Below are 21,044 nucleotides of genomic sequence, written 5' to 3'. Positions count from 1 at the left end.
ACATTACTTAAATATTTATACAAAATACTAAGCTGAGAATTCTCCAGAAGGCAGATCCATACTATTTTTAAAAAATTAAACAGATGTGTTTCTACATGTCTTGCAGATTGATTTATTACACATGCATTATACAGTTCTGTTTTGTTTGTTTTTTTTTTTACACAATCATGTAGAATGGAAGTTCTGGGCCTGGGTGTTGTCCCTGAATTCCTCAGCTCAAGGCTACCACCCTGCCGATGGAACGAAGCAGTGCCACTTCCGGGTGTCTGCTGCTTAATTGCAGGTAAGAGTCTTCAAGACCTTAGTGTCTGAGCTGGGCTGGAACCACAATTGTCAGATCTCATCCTCCAGAGAAGCTAGAATTACAGGCATAAACCACCACGCCCATTTGGAAATTCCTTAATGTAAAATAACATGGATTTTACAAAGAAATATATAAAAAATGAAAATCTATTCTTTAGACTTTAAATGAGGCTGTTTTTGCTAGGAAAGACCATATGAATCATTTAAAAGCAATGTTTGCACTTCAGTATTGTGTTTTTGTACATCACAAGAGTGTTTTCTTACCTTAAAAACAATTTTAAAAAGCCGGGGGCGGGTGGCTCACACCTGTAATGCTACCTACTCAGGAGGCTGAGATCAGAGGATCAAGGTTCAAAGCCAGCCCGGGCACAAAAGGACCTGAGACTCTTATCTGCAGTTAACCTCTACAAAATGGGGAGTGGCGCTTGGCTCTCAGGAAGGGCAGTAACTAGCTTTGAGCTGAAGAGCTCAGGGACAGAGCCCAGGCTTAAAAAACAAACAAGATATCAAAAAAGATTTTACCATAGCCTAATGCCCATATCACAATGCATGAGATCAAGACCGTTATAGATTTCAGTGTGGGGTATTTTCATTTTGTTTTGGGATTGGGAATGTCCTTATACATATTAGTGACTGGACATCCATGTGAGTAACATTTTAAGTTGCAAAAGCCATAGCAAGTGCAGAGGATAAAAACAGCATCAAGCCAGCTCAGGCAAGGAGTCCTGTGAGATACTCATCTCCAGTGAACCATCAGAATACTGTTGCTCCACTTGCTAGAGCAGTAGCTCAGAGCTCAAGGGCCCAGGGACACCACAGCCCTCAGGGCAGATTTTCAGTCCCATCACCCAGAAATGAAACAAACCAACAGGATCAAGCCAGGAGCTGGTGGCTCACAGTCATCATCCTAGCTACTCAGGAGGCTGAGATCTGAGAATCACAGTTCAAAGGATCATTAAGTCCATAGATGGGATATTTGGGATTAAATTTGAGAGATCATGTCCTAGAAATGATCGTGGGAGCAGACTGAATAAATTAGTGAGAATGTGATTAGGGTTTAGTACCTAGACAGATCCTTTCATTTGTCTCCTGTTCCCCTCTAATAACTAGGTTCCAGCTTGTTCCTAGGCCCAGCTCCTCTCCCCTCCTGAAAGTTGGTCTAAACATTCCAAAATCACCAAGTGACTGAATGCTGGAAGAAAGACTACCACGTACATTTTGTGCTCTGCAGAAGTAGAACCAATGATTCCTAAAGGGAAGGAGAGCTAAAACCGTCTTCCTCTTCCTGTGCTTTTCTCTTCTGCTCTGTACGGCTTGTCAGAGTGGGTGAAGTCTGTCCTTTAGGAGGGAGACTCCTGGTCACAGGGTGTCTTTCAAACATCTCTAGGCTCCATTCCTAAAACCTCAGCACCAGCACACACTACTCCAATATCCCATGAACAATGACTCCAGACACAAGGATGTGTGCACACCTGCGTGAACTCAAGCCAGGCCAGCTAAGAAGGCCAACAAAGCAGGAGCAGAGCAAACATGTCTTGAGAAACAACACAGAACCCCAATCCCAGCTCACTGTCCTAAGACCTTCCACAATTCCACCACAGTCATTCCCTGGCTCGTCCTCCAGCTGGGCACAGTGATAACATCCCATGGCTGACACAGCACTCTCTCTCAGTCATGGAGGGAAATGCACAGCTCCTGCTTCTCCTGGTCTGCAGGGCCCAGCTTGCTCTCCCGGCGTCCAGAGCCAGTTTCTGGCACCTGGAGGAGACCCGAGAGCTGATGGCAGCGACACTCATGAACCCCGAGTGGAGGAACACGTGGAGGTCGACTCTGCTCCCGTGCCCCAGCCCCGGCTCCCCACCTGACACGGGCTCCACAGCCTGAGATGCCTTCAATGTACAGCTGGGCGCCTGCCTCGGGGGACTCCAACCTACAGATGGCCAAGGGAATCTTCTGAGGAATCCAGCAGGAAGGAGAAGAGGCACAGGAGGATTTTCAAAGGGCAAACACTAAGTTGTAGGCAGGGATGCACAGGCGCAAAAAGTATCTTCTGCTTTCCCACCCCGCCCCAAAACAAACTTCCTCCACTACCAAGGTCTCTGCTCTGCCTTAAAACTACAACTCCCACAATGCACGGCGGCACCTCGCAGGAAGTGGGCTCCTTTCGGAGGATCCACCACTGTCAGAACCTAGGTCCCGGGTGTGGATGAACATACTGGAAAGTTTCTCTTCCGATCTGGGAACTGTGTTGAGTTTTTCCTTCAAGTTACTGTTTGCCTCTTGAAGCATTGTAAGATCAAGCAGAAAAAGAAAATGTATGGGGAACAATAGATAAGTTGGGTGTTTTTAAAATTTATTTATTAAAATATTCATTAACATCATAACACATCATATTTCAATTGACATGATTAACAAGCAAGTATTCAAAATGGAATCTCTATATACAATCAATAGCACTTTGTTTTTAGAACGTAATCAACATTAGGCTAAGGGTTTGTATATCATAGACGCATATTAATCTATGTAATAAAACATTATGTCTATAGAGTCATAGGTTTTTATGTCTATGTCGTTGTGTTTATATTTCCAATACCTTATCCATAGCATTGGGTGTGAAAACATTGAATCCTCATTCTTGTACTGTTTGGATCTCATAGCCACATATTAAGAATACCAGGTACCTTTTTTCCCCTTGGTATTGACTTATCTCACTCAACATGATTCGCTCTAGATGTACCCACTTGAATTATCCATGAAATGATGGAGCAATGACAACTTTCTAAAATACAGAAAAGTACTCAGAAGCCTCAAACCTGAGGATCACAGTTCAGAATCTGCCATTTCAATATAGTCTGGCCCTATTCTACACTTACCTTTAACTAAAAAGACAAAAGTGAGTTGTGCTTCCAGAAATAAGAGCACCAACATTCTCTAAAAAAAGAAAACTACAATCTCACGCTCTGAGCTCACTACTGTAAGAAAACACAAAAAAACAAAAATGAAATACTTTTTTTCTAGCAGATTTACCTTGAATAAAGGAAATATTAGAATCTTTGCCTATTCTTCTAGCTACATAGGCTTAAGTAAGAGGACTGGAGTCTCTAAAGCACCAATTGAGGTGTAAGTAATATTTAATTGATTTTTTTTTTTAATGTCTGAGCTGGGCATGGTGGCTCATGCCTGCAATCCTAGCTGCTTTGGAGGCTGAGATCTGAGGATGCAAGGCCAGTCCAGTCAGGATATACCATTGAGACTTGGCTCCAGTTCAGCAGTGAGAAACCCAGAAGTAGAGGTATGCTTAACAGGCAGCCTATCATCCATAAGGGAAAAGGCTAAGGAAGAGCCAGAATCCTGGGTTCAATCTCTAGTCCTGACACTCACAAACTAGGAACAGTAAAATCATTTTACAACTAATAACTCAGACCCTTACTCATCAATAACTGGTTCCATGTTTCTTGTGAGAGAGTGAATGCTTTTGTGCTTCCTTCACACAGGTGACCTGCTGCTGTGTGTCCTCACCCAATCATGGACATGGAAATAGATCCTCTTTAGCACATCAGCAGAAGAAGGTCATTCCAGAATTGTTTAATGTATGTTCTTTAAAAACTGAAGGTGACCACCAGCTGCTACTTTCTACATCAATGGCTAGAGATGTAAGAAGTGGTTTGTTTCAGCGAGCTTCATAGAACAGTCATTTCTAATTTGCGTGGGATCAAAAGGGGTCAGTCATATTCCCTGGCCTGTTCCAGAACTGCTTCCTATGAGGGATTGTATGAAAAACATCCAGTAATCACAGGAAGGAAAATACCTTGCCTTTAGACAGAAACCATTAAATATTTATCTTAATCTTGTGTTGAGGCTATCTTCCTTACTCACGTTAATGAGTGAAATCACCAGTGTTATAACAGAGTGAAAAGACAATTGATCAATTTCAATGGCTAGCTTCTGATATCTCAAATATATAACACAGAATTTACTGGACGCCTCTGAGATTTAATTAGCCTTTTTTTTTTTTTGGTAGGTTGTAGGGCTTGAACACTAGATCTGGGCCAAGTCCATGAGTTCTTCAGCCCAAGGCTAGCACTCTCCCACTTGAGGCACTGTGCCACTTTCCAGTTTTCTGATGGTTAATTAGAAATAAGAGCCTCAGTGACTTTTGTGACTGGGCTGGTTTTGAAGTGCAATCCTCACATCTCAGCCTCCTGAGTATCTAGGATTAGAGGCATGAGCCCCTAGCACCCAGCTCTTGTACTTTCTTTAAACTAAAAGATGTTTGTTCCAGTACTTACTGTAAATGTTATTCTTTTTTATTTTTCCTGTGCTGGGCATGAACTATGGCCCTGGGCACTGTCCTTGGATTTTTCTCAAGGCTAGTGCTCTACCCCTTGACCTCGGCACAACTTCTGGCTTTCTTTTTTTATCTGCTCATGTGGTATGCAGGACTCAGTCCTGGGTGGTCATGTACATTAGGCAAGTACTCTACCACTAGTTCATGCTCTCAGCCTGAATTATTCTATCTTTAACCTACTCTTTGATCCTACATGTTCGGAATATTGGAATATTGATGTCTTTTTCCTATTTCCCTGCTTTTTTCCACTTTCTATAATTAAGCTATCCTCACCCTGGAATGATTTCAGGTCAAATATTGGGATGCAGCCACCATAACTTGCCTTGGTGGGTTTGTGTGTACCTTGGCCTTTTCTCCTCTCAATGAAAATGGTCATAAGCTTTGGAGATGGCATGACCCATTCGTGGAATACATTCTCCATTAAGAAGAGTATGAATTAAGATTTTTTTCCAAGGTGCCAAAGCCCGAGTTACATTGGTAAGGACACATTTTTTAAAGCTTTGTTTTTTTTTCCCAGTTAGTTCATATTTTACAATCTTATCTGCTTAATTAATCTCAGGGAAAGCAAATGTTAAAGTTATGGCTTTGGGGGGTTGAAATTTGAAACTATGAAAGTAAAAGCATACATTATCTCCAAATTTCACTTTTAAAATAATTGCTAGAAATTAGAGTCAGGCATGGCTGCTCACATTTATAATCTTTTACAGACAGAGCTAGGATTACATACATAGTATTTTAATTTATGACTATCCAGGCAAAAATTCACAACACTGCATCTCATACAACAGCTGTACCCAGTTCATTTTACTTGTTATCTCAGCGCCACAAAAAGGACATAAAGATGGATTGTGGTGCACACAGGCTTGGGCATAAACATAAACTGTAGTATAAAAAGAAGTGAAACAAAAAGAGCAGGGTGTGTGGCTCAACTAGTACAGCTCATACTAGCATGAATGTGACCCTGAGCTTAAGCACTGGGAGAGACAAGAGGGAAGGATATGAAGGAATTAAAGAAAAAAATTAAAAAAGGAGAAGAGAGGAAAAAAGAGAGTTATCCAATAAGCACATAACTCAATACAAGAATGGTTAAAAATGAATCTGTTTTCTCATCATTTTTCTGCTACTTCACCACTTACAAAATCCAATGACCTGTTGTGGACCATTTTAATTATGTTTGTCATTATTTTCCCACCAGAGAAACCAGAAGTGGAGCTATAATTCAAGTGGTAGAGCAACAGCCTTCAGCAAAAATGTTTAAGATCAGTGCCAAAGCTCCGAGTTCCAGCTGCAAGATTTGTCCACACATACAAAGAAAACGTATCCCCAAATGTGTGTTCATCTATGTTCTCTACTGAACACAGGGACAAAAGGTGTGGAAACAGATGTTCCTTCTGTGCACAATTTGTAATAAGTATTTTCTTCCATCAGATCTTGTATTAAAAGCCAATCTGAAAATACTAAGTCATCTGAATTATAATGCATGGACCACACAATACAGTGAGAAACTTTGGGAGAAGAGCCGAGAAAAAGATGCTCAAATCATGACACTCTTTTCCCATCTTAACAATCCCCAAACCATCATGGAGATAACTTTAACACCAGTCTCATAGAGCCAGAGCTCTTATTTTTTAGAAGAAATAAGAAAATATCATTTTGGCCAGTCTTGGGTCTTGAACTCAGGACCTGAACACTGTCCTTGGGCTTCCTCAAGGATAGATAGCTCTACCACTTGAGCCATTGCACCTCTTCCAGCTTTTTCTGTGTGTGTGGCATGGAAGAATCAACCCCAGGTATCATGCATGCTAAGCAAGCACTCTACTATGAAGCTAAACATGCAGTCTCTGTGTGTGTTCCAGGAACACTGAGCTATACTTTTTTGGTCTAGAAATTTTGATATTTCTTACATTCATATGGTTTCTCCCCTGGGTGTGTTCTCTGATGAAAACTGAGGTATGCCATCTTCCTGAGAAACTTTCCACATTTGTTTCATTCATAGTATTTCTCTCTTGTATGTTAATGAGTTGTGGCTGTGCCTTCCTGCATTCATAAGGCTTTGATCCTGAATGGTTTTTCTAATGCATGAGATGTGACTTCTGCTTGAAAGACACTCATCCTTTATAATCTAAGGGTTCTCTCTTGCATGGATTCTCTGATGTAAACTGAGTTTTTATGTACATGAAAGATTTTCTAAAATTATTATTCCTGAAGTATCTCATGTGTGTAAATTCTCCTATGTTTACTGAGATGTGAACTCTGCTTGAAGGCCTTTCCACACAGTTTACATTCATAAGGTTTCTCTCCTGTATGAATTCTTGTATGTCGCTTGAGACTTGATTTCTGGGTGAAGGCTTTCTTACATTCCTTACATTCAAATGGTTTCTCTCCTGTGTGAGTTCTCCAGTGTCTTTTCAAATCTATCTTATATCTGAAGGATTTGTCACATTCCTTACATTCAAAGGGTTTCTCTCCTGTGTGTGTTCGCTGATGGGAAGAGAGGTAGGACTTTCGTCTGAAAGACATTTCACATTTATTACACTTATAAGGTTTCTCACCTGTATGAGTTCCCTGATGTAAAGTGAGGTTTGACTTCCTTCTGAAAGATTTTTCACATTTGCTGCATTCATAAGGTTTCTCACCGGTGTGAATTCTATAATGCACATCAAGACGTGACTTCTTCAAGAAGGTCTTTCCACATTTGTTGCATTCATTAGGTTTCTTTTCTCTGTGAATTCTTCTATGTATGTTGAGATGTGATTTCACGGTGAAGAATTTGTCACATTCCTTACATCCAAAGGGGTTCTTTCCTGTGTGTGTTTCCAGATGGCGAAGGAGGTGTAACTTTCGTCTGAAAGACTTTTCACATTTTTTGCATTCATAAGGTTTCTCACCTGTGTGAATTCTATAATGCACATCAAGATTTGACTTCCACTTGAAGGTCTTTCCACATTGGTTGCATTCATAAGGTTTCTTTTCTGTGTGAATTCTCTGGTGTTTGTTCAGAGCTGACACCTGGGTGGAAATATTCCTACATCCTTCGTGTCCAGAGGGTTTCTTTTCTGTGGGTGTTTGAGTTTGGGAAGCTGGATCTGACTTCAGAGAGATAGATGTTGCACATTGGCTGTACTCATCGGATTGCACCTCTGGATATTTGTTCTGAGGTTTTGTAATGGATATTTTCTTCCTGGAATAATCCTCACATTCACCACATGGATTCTCCTCTGGGTACATTTTTTTATGTGCAGTGACTGTAGGTCTTAAGGACAATCTTCTTCCACATACAGTACCTTCAGGTGTTTTCCTTCCTTCCTGATATAGCTCGTGGAGAAGAAGAGGCCTATCAAAGTCTTCTGTGTATTCATTATGGTTTTGAGAGGGCTCTCCCCCATCAATACAATTATGTCTAAACAATATAGATTCTGAGTTTAATACTTTCCTTTCTCTACCATATTTCAAGTACTGCAGCTCATCTGGACTTTCATCATTTCCAGTAAAATGCTCAGAATATCTGAGGGATTGTTCAACTGCAGGAGACACAGCAGGCCTGTATGCAGCATGCATCTCATCTGGCTTACTGGAGAGAAGCATGCTCTGACACTCATTGAGCTTGTTAGTCCTCAGCCCTAAGGAATCCCGATTATTCCTCATCAGCTCTGCCTTACATTTTGAACTCAATGTAAAAGTTGGTACTAATCTCACTCTTTCCTCCACTGTGTTACTATTCATGCTTTCTACTTCACACAGACATTCATCTGGATTTTGCTCACATGTTTGAATAATTGTCTCCATCTTTTGGAAATCTAGAATGAGTCATGGAAAAAAAATTCAAATGAGAACCAAAGATTCTGTAACTTAAAGGGAAAGACATTTTCTTCCATCCTAACTGTTAACAGATTTCAAAATATCAAAGTGGGAATTGACTTATGAAATACATACATATACATATGTATATATGCTTTTGTCTAGTGTATTAATTAAGAAATTAATACTAATATTTTATAGAGAAAAATGTTTGTCTATGTTGCCTTCATTCTTTGTTTTACATCAGAGAAAAATTTACTCAAATTACTCAACTTTGTATTGATAAAATTATGAGCTTTGGCCTTCACTATTTTTTTTCAAATATTGTTTGCTTAATCATGGGAGAAAAGCTGCTTTGTTTATACTTACTTTTTTGAAATAACTAATACATTATGCTTCTTTGTTTCTCAACCATTAGTTGTTTTTTGCCTTTCACATGACAGTTTTTACACTAAGTTCTAACTTCCCATTAAGAATTAGTTTAGGTATCTATGGGAATTTTAAATTTTGTGTTTCTCTATCTTAGACAAAGTCTCATCAAATTTGCTTTCCTAATAGTCCCGCTCCTGAGAACCTTTCAAAACCAAAGATACTCCAGCACACTACCTAATCATCCTCACTAGATGAAAAGCTTTGGTTCTGGATCTCAGTCTCTGCCCACAACTTATGAACTATTTTGGTTTTCAAAGTAGAAAAGCCCAGATGTATTCCTTATTTCCTCACACCTGCAGCCTCCTACTTTCAAGGAAAATTAAATCTTTCTTTCTTTCTCAACCCATGAGAATCTAGAAATACAAGTGGTGTGAGCCAGCAGCACCTGGTAGAAAATGAAATCTCATTTTCTACATTATTCACTTTATTCTTTCTGTTCCATAGTGACTTCGACAAAAAGAAAGAAATTGCCAACCTTACTGCCACAGAGAATTTAGTAGATCTCCATATGAATTCTTTTTTCACAGGCCTTTGACACAAAGCATCACCTAGCTTTCTGACACACACAGGACCCAGGGCAACTAGCAATACTGCTGCTCCATACAGCACAAGAAGAACTTACCCACTGAGTCCAGGCCTCAGCATCACTACATATGATGATGTCACTCACCTGTGAAGTTCTGGTCAGAGGCTCCCCATGGTTCTGTACCTTGCTCCATCTTGGCAATCAATTTAGGTTTAGGAAAACAGTGCCCTGCTAATAAGAAGTAGTGGAGAACTATTGCTCATGCTGGGTCATCACTGCTCTAGGATGTCACAAATATTGTTCACAAGGCTGATCCTAATCTTGTTTCTCTTATCTCACTGGTTGCATGGTTCACTAGCCCAGAACTTTGCATTCAGTTGGCTAGGGAATTGTGTGGCATAAACTCAGATCTTTTGCTTCAAGCTACAATTCTATCAGTTTGAGTCTAGGACCCACATCCAGTCTTGAGTAGTTAATTGGAGATAAGAGCCTCATGGGGATTTTTCTGCCATTGATGTCTTCAACCCCAAATTCTCAGATTTCAGCCCCTAAGGAGCCAGGATTACAGGAGTGAAGCACTGCAACCAGTGCCAGATTTACAGTATAAATCCTATGGACTGGAATCTTACATTCCAATAACACAAATACTTATAAATCCACTACAAAACATGACGATGACGTTGTAGGTTATTATGATTTTTGCTCACCCAAGGACACCAAGTTGCTGTAGGTATCTAGCATGACATCCCTGTACATGGTTCTCTGGGCAATGTTCAGGATCTGCCACTCCTGCCAGCTGAAGTCCACAGCCACATCATCAAATGACACCAGCTTCTGTAACAGCACATTTCCATCAAGTCATTAGCCCCGAGGCATAAGAATACCAAGTGTGGAAATCCACTCTTCTACGTGTATGTTTTATCTTACATCAAATGTTTGGAGCTTGCTCTGTTATCTAGAGAGTAGGATAAAGAAAAATCAAACCAGAAATATTTGTTTCTATATTAACTTAGTAATTAGTATTACAATGTTTCTGCTGCTAGGATTATACACAAAGCAACAATGCTGAGGAGTTTATAACCTGGAAGGATATAATTACCTATACATAGATGTCTGAAAGAATTCCTTAGCTTAATTTGATAAAATTTACTATTTCTCAGGATGACCAGGAAGTAAACAAATCATTTTTCCGTATTTTCATATTGTTCCTAATTGAATATCCTAATTTGGTCTTTTATAAAGAGCTCTCATGAGCAAGCAGAACAGATTCAAGACATCACACGGAATACATATCCGATTCAGACATCTGTGACAAGTAGAGTGTCCAGGGGAATGTTTAAGTGAGTGACAATACACAAGAATGTACCTCATGGGCCAGGAGTGTAGCATAGTGGTAGAGTACTTGCCTAGCTTCAACGAAGCCCTGGGTTCAAATCCTCGATACCACATATACTGAAAAAAAAAAAGCCATAAGTGGCACTGTGGCTCAAGTGGTGAAGTGCTAGACTTGAAAAGCCAGAGGACAGTGCCCATCCCCTGAGTTCTAGCCTCAGGACTGGCAACAAAAACAAAACAAAACAAAAAAACCAAGAAAGAAAAGAAAAAGAATGAAGCTAATGAATGGCTAGGAATGTGGCTTAGTGCTGAAGTGATTGCCCAGCATTCATGAAGCCCTGAGTTCCATTGCTCATTATCACCTATATAGAAGAAGTCAGAAATGGTGCTCTGTCTCCTGTGGTAGAGGGCTAGGCCCAAGTCCAAAAGTTCAAGCCTCAACAATAAGAAAGTAGCGAATGATTGCTGGAGCACTTAAAAGTTATGACTTACTTCTCATAATAAAAATATCCTACCTTGTACTGCTAGTGGCTACTCAGGAGGCTGAGACACGAGGACTGAGGTTCAAGGCCAGCCAGTGCACAAAAGGACCTGACACTCTTATCTCCAGTTAACTTCAAGAAAACGGACAGTGGGCCTTGGTTCCAGGGTAGAGGTGGTAGCCTTGAGCTGAAGAGCTCAGGGATAGTGCTAGGGCTCAGTTCAAGTCCCATGACCCAGCAAAAAAAAAATACAAAAAAAGTCACTGATGGGAGTTTGGCTTAGTGGTTGAGTGCCTTCCTAGCTTGCACAAAGACCAGGATGTGGTCCCACAGTACCACATATACAGAAAAAAGGCAGAGCTGGTGCTGAGGCCCAGGTGGTAGAGAAAGTCCAAGGACAGGGCTCAGGCCCTGAGCTCATGCCCAGAACTGGCCAAGAAAAAAAAAATCTTTTGGGCTTTTGTGCCTGGAACTGGCTTTGAACCTGATCCTCAGATCTTAGCCTCCCGAGTAGCTAGGATTTCAAGTGTGAGCCACTGCACACAGCCTGCTACTAAATGTCTAAAGATGGAACTGTGGTCACCAATACCTGATACTTCCTAATTAAAAAAGGAAAATGCAGTGTCAGCACAAATTTTTGTGACCTTTGCTACCTCCTACAGAATGGAATGAAGGTTGGAAGGGACTAAACAGTTTCCAGACCAAGTTAGCCATGTAATAGGCCTACATGGAAGAATATGGACAAATGTATAGGAGTTTCAGGAATATTCAAGAAGACAGAAATATGAAATACAACCACCACCTGCAGGGCAAAGAAAAGAAAAGAAAGAGGGATTTGATCTTAAAATAATAGAACATTTTAAAAGTTGGAATAAAATATCTTACTAATTTCTTGAACAGAGCGTAAGGAGAGGTTAAAAGGACTGCTTAGGGCCTGAGCACTGTCCTTGGGCTTTCCTTAAGATTAGTGCTCTACCACTTAAGCCTTAGCACCACTTGCAGCTTCTCTATGTATGTGGTAACTAGGAATTGAACCCTGGCCTTCATGCATACTACACAAGCTCTCTACTACTAGGTCAAACTCCCAGACCCCAAAAGGAGAGACTATTGACTCCCTCACTGAACCCAATACATATGAATAATGACCAACAGTTCTTCCAATCCAGCCATGCTTGACAATACTGGAGATGAACGCTGGCTGAACACAAAAGGGAAACCTATCTGTAAAGTAATGAAAGAGAACAATCTTCAATTCACAATCCATTAAGCAGACAAACTCAAGTGGTGCTAGGGCTCAAGTGGTTGAGTGCTAGGCTTGAGAAAGCCCAAGGATAGTGCCCAGGACCTGAGTTCTACCCCCAGGAAAGGCACAAAAAAACAAACAAACAAACAAACAAACAAACAAAAAAACAAAAAAAAACCCTACAGTGATAATTTCAGGAAAAAATCATTCAATAACAGCTCATCTAAATTTTGATTGTGTTACAAGACATTATCATGCTTCAAGAGAATGACAAACCATGCCAACATAGTCATATACTCAAGACAAGGTAATTAAAATAGTGTTTGTTTAGGTAATTATAAAGGAATGGGGGCCAGGAGTTTGGCCTAGTGGTTACAGTGTTTGCCTAGCATGCAGGAAGACCCAGGTTCGATTCCTTGGTACCATATATATAGAAAAAGGCAGAAGTGGTGCTGAGGCTCAAGTGGTAGAGTTCTAGCCTTGAGAAAGTCCAAGGACAGTGCTCAGACCCTGAGCTCAAGCCCAGGACTGGAAAAAAAGAAAAAAAAAAGGAATGTATAGACACCATATTTTATGTAACCTCTCTGAAATAATTTGTAGAAGGGAAACTTATAGCACCATGTTCATGATTCGTGAAGATTCAATATATAAATACCTAAGTGTTTTAAAAACAAAGTGAGGCTGGGAGTTTGGCATAGTGGTAGAGTGCTTGCCTAGCATGCAGGAAGACCTGGGTTCAATTCCTTGGTACTCCACATATATAGCAAAAAGCCGGAAGTGGTGCTGAGGCTCAAGTGGTAGAGTGCTAGCCTTGAGAAAGTCCAAGGACAGTTCTCAAGCCCTGAGCCCAAGCCCAGGACTGGCAAAAGAAAAAAAAAACAAAAACAAAGTATACAGATTAGTGATATAGATTCATTAATATTGCATATGGATTGCTGATATTCATTAATATTGTATATACTTACTAAACATGAGGCCCTGAATTCAAACAATTAATCAACAGCAAAAATGGGCAATAGATTCACATTATAAATGGAATTATTTCATTGAAAAGTAACTACATCGTATGATGTCATATACTGGCACTGTGAGATATTGCACTCTTACAGTAATAATACAGTGAAGTACAGTCATCGTGTAAATTTCCTATGTCTGCCATGACCAAGAATATTTTCTTGCAGTTCTATAGAATAGCAACAATTCTTGTGCATGTTTAACTTCTTCTGAATCTCTAGGCCTGGCAAAACAATTAATTAATCAATTCATTAATAAAATTTCTAGTTAATTCTTCATGAAGAAAACAGTTAAACTATCAGACTAGATTATAGCTACTACATCATAAATAACCTTTTGATGGCCGGGAGTTTGGCCTAGTGGTAGAGTGCCTGCCTAGAATGCACAAAGGTCCGGTTTTGATTCCTCGGTACCACATATGCAGAAGAAAGCCCGAAGTGGTGCTGAGGCTCAAGTGGTAGAGCTCTAGCTTGTGAAAGTCCAAGGACAGTGCTCAGGCCCTGAGCTCACGCCCAGGACAGGCAAAAACAAACAAACAAACAATAAAAGGAACTCTGGAGCTGATAGTTTAAAGCTCCACCCTGACAGCATTCAGAATGCTGAGAGCTGGCTAAGAAGGGTTAAAACAGCAACTCTGGAGAGTGTTCAGAGACTGAGATCACACCTCTTCTTTAGTGCTGGAAAGACTGGGAACTGAACCTTTGGATGCTGTTGACCCTGAAGGCTAGTTAAAGAGGATTTCATGTCTGGACTTTGTGTGGTCTATAGTGTCCTGTCTTAAAAGAATAAGCAACTAAATGCCTCTTACAAACTAATTTGGCTCTGATTGTAATATTAATATAAATGTTTTATTTTTTTCATGTATCCATTGTAACCTTCTCTGTGTGAACTAAATATGCTTGCTTGCTGGGACTCTAGGCCCAAAGGTTAGTCAAACTTGAAAAGCCCAGTTTCTCTTTTACTGCTCTATCTTTTTTTTTATCTCTTCTTGTTTTTTTTTTTTTTTTTTTAAATTTTCTTTGGGTCTGGAATCCAGTACAAATGTCTCAGTTTATAGTTAGCAACAATTTCCCATATAATGGGTGAGAAAAATGTCAATTCTGGCTAGGTGCAGTGGCTCTTGCCTGTAATCCTAGCTACTCAAGAGGCTGAGATCTGAGATCAAGGTTCAAACCTAGCCCCAGGTCAAAATGACCTGACAGTCTTCTCTCCAATTCAACCCAAGAACACAGGAAGTGGCTCCAGGATAGGGCCTCTAACTGAAGAGCTAAGGGACAATGCCCAGGCCCAGGGGGAGGATGGTAAGGCTTGAGCTGATAAGTTCAGGGACAGTACCCAGGTTAAGTTCAAGGCTATGACCCACAAAAAAATAGGGCTGTTAACTGGGCCTAGTGGTAAAGTGCTTGCCTCACATGCATGAAGGCCCAGATTTGATTCCTCAGTACCACCTACATAGAAAAAAAAAAAGCTGGAAGTGGTGCTGAGGCTCAAGTAGCAAAGTTCTAGCCTTGAGAAAGTTTAAGGATAGTGCTCATGCCCTAATCTCAAGCCCAGGACTGGAAAAATTAATCAATAAATAAGTAAATGAATGAATGAAAAAAGAAATGTTCATTCTGGTGTAGTTTGGCCTAGTGGTATGAGTTCCTGCCTAGCACACACAAAAACCCAGGTTCTACTGATCAGTACCATAACCTCAGGAATGGCGAGAGAGAGAGAGAGAGAGAGGAGAGAGAGGAGAGAGAGGAGAGAGAGGAGAGAGAGGAGAGAGGAGAGAGAGAGAGAGAGAGAGAGAGAGAGAGAGAGAGAGAGAGAGAGAGAGAGAGAGAGAGAGAGAGAGAGAGAGAGAGGAGGAAAGAAAGAAAGAACGAAAGGAAGAAAGAAAGAAAGAAAAGAAGAAAGAAAGAAAAGAAAACAAAAAAACTAGTTCCTGGCAGGGAGTTTGGCCTACTGGTAGAGTGCGTGCCTAGCATGCACAAAGACCGAGTTCAATTCCTGAGTATCACATACACAGAAAAAGCTGCCAAAATGAACCCAAAACAAGATCATTGGAAGAAAAGAAAAAGGTGAGAGGTATGACAGAGAGGTGGGGCCAGGAGCATAGCCCAGTGGTAGAGAGCTTGCCTAGCATGCACGAAGACACAGATTTGATACTCAGACAGTATCACATACACAGAAACAGCCAGAAGTGGTGCTGTGGCTCAATTGGTGGAGTACTGATCTTGAGGAAAGCCCAAAGACAGAGCTGAGGCCCTGAGTCCAAGTCCCAGGACTGGCCAAAAAAGAAGGATAAAAAGAAGGGAAGGAAGAGGGATTGAGAATAAGAAAAATAAAAAGGGACACATGTAGCCTAATTTTCAAGTAAGACACAAACCACAACACTGTCCAAGAAGCATGAATGGAGAGGAATTTTTATACATGCAGCTTGCTCTCCCCTCTAGCACACTTGAAGTTGTGTGTGGATACACTATTTCAGCTGCTCCACTAGTATTTCATTAACTACATTTATTTATGTTACTTGTGGGGATGTGATGTCTCACTCTCTGCTAGTAAACCTTCATGAAAAGACACTTCCCCATTATCACTGAATCACATAACAAGTGTGGCTACTTTTTCTTACATCAGAAAAATTAAAAAAAAAAAACGGAAGTAAATTAGCACTCAATGTAGCCAGAATGTAAAGTTTTATAATCTGTTCAATCTAATACCATCTTTATCTCTTTATATTTTCAAATCTACAAAACACTGAGGTTCACAAAACGGAAGGTAAAACACTGAGAAATAAAAAGCAACTCACCACAGATCTTCTCATTTTTTCTTGCTTTTGACAATGAACAGAAGATTCTGGAAGAATGGCTGGGAGAAAAGCAAATGAGGTGGTTAGGCAAGAGTCTGTATGGTTTCCCCCCATTTTTTCCTACACAACACAGGATATTTAGGCTGGAGAAGCATAAAGCCTACACATAGACTCTCTTATGTCTCAAGTATAGCAATAAACTCTGCAAAGGAGAATCCACAGTCCTTTAGTTGGTAGCTAGATAGTATTAAACCTATTCATTTCCAGATTAATATATATACAGAATTCGTAAAAGCTAATGTTTGCTTAGGTGGGGAGTGTGGCCTAGTGGTAGAGTGCTTGCCTAGCATGTATGAAGCCCCTGATTTGATTCGTTGGTACCACATGCACAGAAAAAAGCCAGAAGTGGTGCTGTGGCTCATGTGATAGAGCCTTGAAAAAGCTCAAGGACAGTGTCCATGCCCTGAGTTCAAGTCCACACTGGCAAAAAGCTAACCAAAACAAATGTTCCCACCAAAAACAATTAACTAATTGAAACAAAAAGAAAATCAAACCTTCATTAAAACTAGTTTTTACTGAACTACACAAGGCATGTATGAATGATTATTTTATTAATTCAAAGGTATCCAAGGACTGCATTGACCATTTGTGAACTACCTCATTCATTTGCATACTAAATACCACAAAAAACATGTATTTATAACTCAGTATTTTTCACTCAAAGTTATACAGGAGAACTGAATCTGATATGTAAGCCTGTGTTATGATATTTCAGTAATGGCTATCAAATGGCACATTTCCCTATATTCAGAAACTCAGAGTACCCTTGTGCAATGATTGGCAATTTGTCATTTAACCTGCTTTTGTCAAAAGGCCATCAGTAAAGTCTTTAATGCCGACTTTCCTAAACAGTCAAATGAAGAACGTTGGACAGTCTGCTGGAGACTCAGGGCCTAATAAAGATTCAACATAAAATACAGGTCATAGGAGTGCCTAAATCGAACTCACATATTGGGAGCCAAAGAACCAGAAAATGATAGTCTTTTCTCAGCTCCTTTTCAGCCTGGGCTGGCTTTGAACCTTGATCCTCAGGTCTTATCCTCCTGAGTAGCTAGGATTACATGCATGAGCCACCTCGCCCAGCTTATAGTCTAACATTACGTTTATATTTATACAAAATACCAAGCTGAGAACTCTCCAAAAGGCAGAACATGATATTAAAAAAATAGATATGTTTCTACATGTACTTGTTGCTTGGTTTATTACATAGAAAATACATTATCTACAGTTCTGGTTTTTTTTTTACTCAATCATGTAGAATGTAAATTTTTTGTTGTTGTTGTTCATGAGTCTTCAACTCTGGGCCTGGGTGTTGTCCCTGAGCTCCTCAGCTCGATGATTCCACCATACCTCCTGAACCAAACAGTGCCACTTCCAGGTTTCTGCTGCTTAATTGCAGGTAAGAGTCTCAAAGACTTTAGTGCATGAGCTGACTTTGAACCACAATTCTCATATCTTCTTCCAGAGAAGCTAGGATTACAGGCGTAAGGCACCACGCACAGCCTGGACATTTTTTAATGTAAAATAACATGAATTTTGAGGCCGGAGTTTGGCCTAGTGGCCTGCTTGCCTAGCAAGCAGGAAGGCCCGGATTCGTTTCCCTGGTACCACACACAAAGAAAAAAGCCAGAAGTGGTGCTGATGCTCAAGTGGTAGAGCTCTAGCCTTGAGAAGGTCCAAGGACAGTGCTCAGGCCCTGAGCTCAAGCCCAGGACTAGCCAAAAAAATAACAATAATAACATGAATTTTATAAAGACTTTAAAAACAATCTTAAAAAGCTGGGTGACTGATGGGGATTACACACGTATAATCCTATCTTCTCAGGAGGCTGAGATCAGAGGATCAAGGTTCAAAGCCAGCCCGGCAGGAAAAGACCTAAGACTCTTATCTCCAGTGGGGCTTGGCTCTGGGTAGAGCACTAAGTAGCCTTGAGCTGAAGAGCTCAGGAACAGAGCCCAGGCCTAAAAAAACCAAAAAACTTAAAAAAGATTTTACTATAGCCTAATGCCCATATCATAATGTGTGAGATCAAGAGTGTTTTAGATTTCAGGGTTGGGTATTTTCTTTTTCTGTTGGGATTAGGACTACACTTACACATATTAGTGACTTGACATCCCTTATTAATTTAAAGATTTCTATTTCACATTGTTTTATTAGGAATATAATATGCATTTTATAAGAGGGCATTATAACTAAGCTCTGGTGGCTCAGGGCTATAATCCTAGCTACTCTGGAGGCTGAGATCTGAAAACTGTGATTAACCAACCCAGGCATAAAGTCTTTCAGACTCTTACTTAGTATTGATCACCAGAAACCCGGAAGTGGCACTGAATGACCGCAGCAGGGACAGGTCTGGGAAACTCTGATCTCCAATAAAACACCAAAAATAATCACAATTGGAGAAGTGCTTTAAGTGTTTCTCAACATTACTCTTGAGCAAACAAGCTCAGGGTTCGTGACCAGACTATGACCTCAAAGACCAACATTAGAAGAACACAAAAACAGGCATTGCATCGTAATAATATTTCAACAATTGTTTTCAAAATAGAGTTAGGCAGTCTCTAAATTTAAGGGATATTAAAGAGGCAGACAATTAAAATGGTGAATATCCATGTGAGTAACATTATAAATTGTAAAAGCCATAGCAAGTGCAGAGGATAAAAACAGCATCAAGCCAGCTCAGGTAAGGAAGTCCTGTGAGATGCTCATCTCCAATTAACCACCACAAAGCTGTTGCTCCACTTGCTAGAGCAGTAGCCCAGAGCTCAAGAGCCCAGGGACAGCACAGCCCTCAGGACAGATTTCCAGCCCCAAGACCCATCAAAACCCAAACAAACAAACCAACAGGATCAAGCCAGGAGCTGGTAGCTCACATTCATCATCCTAGCTAGCTATAACTTCAGGATATGTACAATCAACAAATTATGAAACTTTCAGTAAGATACATTACCTGAAAGTTTCTTCTGTAATTTTTCTTAAAAGAACACATATCCGGGATCGACACTTCCTGAAATGCCAGCAACAACCAATAATATAACAGCTAGGATCACCAAATCCATAGATGGGATATTTGGGATTCAATTTAAGAGATAATGTACTAGAAATGATTGGGGGAGTAGGCTGAATAAATTAGTGAGAATGGGATTAGGGATTAGTACCTAGACAGACACTTTCATTTCTCTCCTGTTCCCCTCTAAAAACTAGGTTCCAGCTTATTCCTCGGCCCAGCTCCTCTCCCCTCCTGAAAGTTGGTCTAAACCTTCCAAAATCACCAAGTGACTGAATGTTGGAAGAAAGACTACTACGTCCATTTTGTGCTCTGCAGAAGTAGAACCAATGATTCCTTAAGGGAAGAAGAGCTAAAACCGGCTTCCTCTTCCTGTGCTTTTCTCTTCTGCTCTGTAGGGCTTGTCAGAGTGGGTGAAGTCTGTCCTTTAGGAGGGAGACTCCTGGTCACTGGGTGTCTTTCAAACATCGCTAGGCTCCATTCCTAAAACCACAGCACCAGCACACACTACTCCAATATCCCATGAACAATGACTCCAGACACAAGGACGTGTGCACACCTGCGTGAACTCAAGCCAGGCCAGCTAAGAAGGCCAACAAAGCAGGAGCAGAGCAAACATGTCTTGAGAAACAACACAGAACCCCAATCCCAGCTCACTGTCCTAAGACCTTCCACAATTCCACCACAGTCATGCCCTGGCTCGTCCTCCAGCTGGGCACAGTGATAACATCCCATGGCTGACACAGCACTCTCTCTCAGTCATGGAGGGAAATGCACAGCTCCTGCTTCTCCTGGTCTGCAGGGCCCAGCTTGCTCTCCCGGCGTCCAGAGCCAGTTTCTGGCACCTGGAGGAGACCCGAGAGCTGATGGCAGCGACACTCATGAGCCCCGAGTGGAGGAACACGTGGAGGTCGACTCTGCTTCGGTGCCCCAGCCCCGGCTCCCCACCTGACATCGGCTCCACAGCTGGTCGCCTGCTTCGCGGGACTCCAAGCTGCCGAGTTAGTCTTCTGCAGGCTTCCAGCAGCGAGCAGGGAACAGGCGGACGCAGGGATTTTCAAAGGGAAAACACTAAGCTGTGGGCGGGAGCCCAGGTGCAACAACCATCTTCCGATTTCCGACCCCGCCTCCAAACAAACTTCCTCCAATACCAAGGGCTCTGCTCCGTGGTAAAACTACAACTCCCACAATGCACGGCGGCACCTTGGCGGAAGTGGGCTCCTTTCACAGGATCCACCACTGTCAGAAGCTAGGTCCCAGGTCTGGCTGGATGTACTGGAAAGTTTCTCTCCCGGGTTGGGGAGCCAGGTGAATTTCTTCATCAAATTATTGTTTGCCTCTGGAAGCATTGTAAGACCAAACAGAAAATGGAAACGTATGGAGAGCACTAGATAAGTTGACTTCAGCTCCAGGCCTTGGTTCGATGGTGCCCCTCCGGTGTTCTGGAGGTTAAATGGACATAAGAGTCTCCACGATTTGAAAGCCTGGCCTGGTTTTGAACCACAGTCCTCTGATAGCAGCCTCCTGGGAATTTAGGATTACAGGCTGAGTCATTGCCATCGGCTTTGGCTTTTTAAGTCCTAGATGTAATCATGGCATTGAGGTTATGAGACCACATAGGTTTTGGTTTTCTTTTCACAGATTCATTCTGCTGCAGGGTAAAGTATGTCTCTGTTTCGCCTTCACGGTTTGAGTATCTTCC

The 21,044-nt window shown here is 41.2% G+C and overlaps 1 protein-coding gene across 1 annotated transcript; it reads right to left on the bottom strand.

The window, feature by feature from the left end:
- Positions 1-1,971: 1,971 nt before the first annotated feature.
- Positions 1,972-20,077, bottom strand: LOC150044770 (uncharacterized). The gene is made up of 7 exons (XM_090321167.1): positions 20,000-20,077; positions 10,115-10,241; positions 9,552-9,635; positions 6,892-8,448; positions 3,177-3,182; positions 2,447-2,582; positions 1,972-2,233 (listed from the first exon to the last, which is right to left on the bottom strand). Exons 1-7 carry the CDS (start codon positions 20,075-20,077, stop codon positions 1,972-1,974), a joined length of 2,250 nt encoding a protein of 749 aa, XP_090177293.1.
- Between the last annotated feature and the right edge of the window lie 967 nt (positions 20,078-21,044).

Source organism: Megascapheus bottae, chromosome 29 (genome assembly GCF_031878675.1).
Source record: "Megascapheus bottae isolate mThoBot1 chromosome 29, mThoBot2.hap1, whole genome shotgun sequence".
NCBI lineage: Eukaryota > Metazoa > Chordata > Mammalia > Rodentia > Geomyidae > Megascapheus > Megascapheus bottae.
The sequence above is the reverse complement of the archived record's forward strand: the minus strand, read 5'-3'. Positions and strand labels throughout refer to the sequence as shown.

Bases quoted from the DNA above. Each gene is read 5' to 3' on its own strand.
- LOC150044770 (XM_090321167.1), bottom strand. From the start codon at position 20,077: ATGGGATGTTATCACTGTGCCCAGCTGGAGGACGAGCCAGGGCATGAC. The intron at 10,242-19,999 runs GTGAGCTGGGAT...GTGCTGTTACAG, and splicing joins TTGTGGAAGGTCTTAGGACA to AAGCTGGTGTCATTTGATGA. The intron at 2,234-2,446 runs GTGCCGCCGTGC...GGCCATCTGTAG, and splicing joins AGGAGCCCACTTCCTGCGAG to GTTGGAGTCCCCCGAGGCAG.